The 2,783-nt window shown below is 60.5% G+C and overlaps 1 protein-coding gene across 1 annotated transcript; it reads left to right on the forward strand.

The window, feature by feature from the left end:
- Nucleotides 1–313: 313 nt before the first annotated feature.
- MMD2 (monocyte to macrophage differentiation-associated 2) lies at nucleotides 314–2,441 on the forward strand (the record flags this gene model as incomplete). Its single annotated transcript, XM_008943707.1, has 5 exons — nucleotides 314–395; nucleotides 1,079–1,239; nucleotides 1,334–1,408; nucleotides 1,697–1,798; nucleotides 2,372–2,441. Coding segments are annotated over 5 exons (490 nt in total), but the record flags the coding sequence as incomplete, so codon positions are not given.
- Between the last annotated feature and the right edge of the window lie 342 nt (nucleotides 2,442–2,783).

The following is a 2,783-nucleotide window of genomic DNA, read 5'->3' on the forward strand; positions in this document are numbered from 1 at the left end:
CCCCAGCCTGCCCTGCCTGCCCTCTCCTGCCCGCAGCAGCAGGCTGAGCTGCCTCCTGCCTTCTGCTCTCCAAGCAACAGCATCTCCTGGGAAATGCTTCAGCCTGAGCCACAGCTGAGCCAGACCTGGGGCCCTGGCATTTGGGGCCAGACAGACGGACGAGCTGTGCCCAGGGCTGGGGTCGCTGCTGCAGGGCAGCCGGAGTGATGCTGAACTGAGGTGGGGCTCCAAGCTGGGGGGTGTCCCTCTGCAGACCCCTCCAAGAGGGTTTTCTCCCAACCCCCACCCTCTGAGCATGTTTCTCTCACTGCAGGTTCATGAACCACCGTGTCCCATCCAACTGCAGGTACCAGCCGACCGAGTACGAGCACGCGGCCAACTGTGCCACCCACGCAGTGAGTCCCTGTCCCCATCCCCCAGTGAGGGAGAACGGCACTCAGCTCTCTGGGGATCCCCCAAGGGACCTCAAGGAACACCTAAAAATGTCTTTTTCAGCCCTGGAGCAGCTGCTGAGGGTCTCGGGTCTGTGATGAGGCAGATGTGCCCCAGATGCTCCTGGGCAGTGGAGATGCTCTCGTTGCTTCTGCCCTGGGAAGCTGGTGTGTGTCTCCCTTGCTCTCACCCACCACGTCCCCCTGTCCCCGGGGAATCTGGCTGTGGGCTTAGTGGAGCAGGAGGATTTTGCAAAGCTCCCTGAAAACGGAGTGTTCCTCCCAGCAGGAAGGGTGACAGGAGCCCCATGGGGCTGCCCGGGTGGCTGTGGGAGCGAGTGCTCCCCACATCAGGGCTTCCCTCAGGAGCTGGCAGCTCCCACTCTGAGTGCTGGGCGGTGACTCAGAGGTAGCCATCCTCCTTGTGCCTTCCTCCTCCTCCCTACCTTCACCCAGAGAAACTGTTTTGCAGCAGCACCATGCAGGGACAGGCCCTGGCTGGCCCGTGTGGGTGGCCAGCCTGCCCCTTATGGATGGTAACTTTGACCCAAAGCAAGAGAAACACCTAAAAGGAATAGACGATACTGTGCTGTAGCTGCTCATTGGAAAGGCAAAGAGTCAACGACAGGTTTGCTTCTCCCTTCCAGTTCTGGATCCTGCCCAGCATCCTTGGCAGCTCCATCCTCTACATCCTCTCTGATGACCAGTGGGAAACTATCTCAGCCTGGATCTATGGCTTCGGCTTGTCCAGCCTCTTCATTGTCTCCACCATCTTCCACACCATCTCCTGGAAGAAGAGGCATCTCAGGTACCAGCCCTGGTTGCTCAGGGCTCGGGAAGGGTGCTGGGGTCTGGAGGCACTTGGTGCTGAGGCTGTGACCTGTCTGTGTGCCCGTCCCCAGGACTGTGGAGCACTGCTTGCACATGTTTGACAGGATGGTGATCTACTTCTTCATCGCGGCGTCGTACGCTCCCTGGTGAGTTCTGGAGGGTGGGGGCCATCCCTTGGCCCCACTGGAGGGGAAAAATCAACTCAGCTCCTACAAGGAGAGTTTCCCTCTTCAGCTTTGGCTCTGCTTGAGGCTGTACCCTACCCCTGTCCACAAAACCTTCCTGTCCTGTAGATCTCAACCCCTTTACGTTGAAGTTACAAGTTGGGAAGATCCTTTGGTGGGACAGCCATGGGGGTGAGGGCAGCATTTCCCCTGCAGCCCAGACTGAGGTGCTGCCCTCGACCTGACTCACCCCAGCCCTGGGTCTTGCAGGCTGAACCTGAGGGAGCTGGGCCCCTGGGCCTCCCACATGCGCTGGATCATCTGGATCATGGCGTCTGTCGGGACCGTCTACGTCTTCTTCTTCCATGAGCGGTGAGTGCCTCCACTTGGCCCCGTGCTGCTGGGAATTGCAGAGTCTAGCTCAGCTCTTCCAGCCCCTCTTCATGCCCCAATGGTGGTCAAGCTGCAGAGGAGAGAGAGAAGGATGGAGACAGACAGATAGATGGGTACGTGGTCTCTGGGCAGGCTCCTGGTCAACTGGCAGTGGAGAGTTTCCTTGGACCACGTCCTTCCCCAGCTGCACCCTGGTTGTAGGAGCTTTGGTGGCAGGGATGTGGGAGGAGGAACGTGGGGCAGGGACGCGGGAGCAGAGAGGTGTTGCCATGAGTCGCTTCTTCCACGTGGTGGCACCAAATAGAAACCCAAAGGTCCCAGATGCCTCCTCAGAGCCCCAAGCGCCGGGTGCTGGCGGCTCCCAAGCCGGGGTTGGGGTCCGTCAGCCCTGGAGCAGGGTGCCAGCCCTGTCACGGTGGTGTGGCTCACACCTGAGGACATGGGACCTCCCGTGGTGGCACCTCTTCCTGCAGCATGGCAGCGAACATTGCACGTGTCCAGCTCCAGGCTCTCTCTGCACCTGCCTCCAAGCAGCTTCTCTGTTGGTCGCAGGTACAAGCTGGTGGAGCTGGTGTGCTACGTTATCATGGGCTTCTTCCCTGCCTTGGTCATTCTCTCCATGGTAAGCTGCTGCTGGGGAGCATGTGGGCACAGCGTGAGGGACAAATCCCAGCAGGCTGGCACAGTCCAGGCTGTGTGATGGACAAAGCCCTCCCCAAACATGTCCTGCCTGGCTTTGGCAAGTGTTGCCCGTGCATCTCCAGCAGACCTCCTGCCCAGGCTCCATCCTGCTGGAACCCTCCCAGTAAAGCCAGGCTGCTGGGTCCCCACTGCCGTGCTGGAGGGGAGGGGGTGTAGCAGAAGGCAGAGCGAGGGTCCTGCCTGCACCCTGGGGCTGGGGCCACAGTTCTGGTCTGGCTGGAGCGCCGGGGAACGGGCGGGCACAGCATGGCCACCCCTGAGC

The sequence above is a fragment of the Merops nubicus genome, unplaced genomic scaffold (assembly GCF_000691845.1).
Source record: "Merops nubicus isolate BGI_N331 unplaced genomic scaffold, ASM69184v1 Scaffold49697, whole genome shotgun sequence".
Lineage (NCBI taxonomy): Eukaryota > Metazoa > Chordata > Aves > Coraciiformes > Meropidae > Merops > Merops nubicus.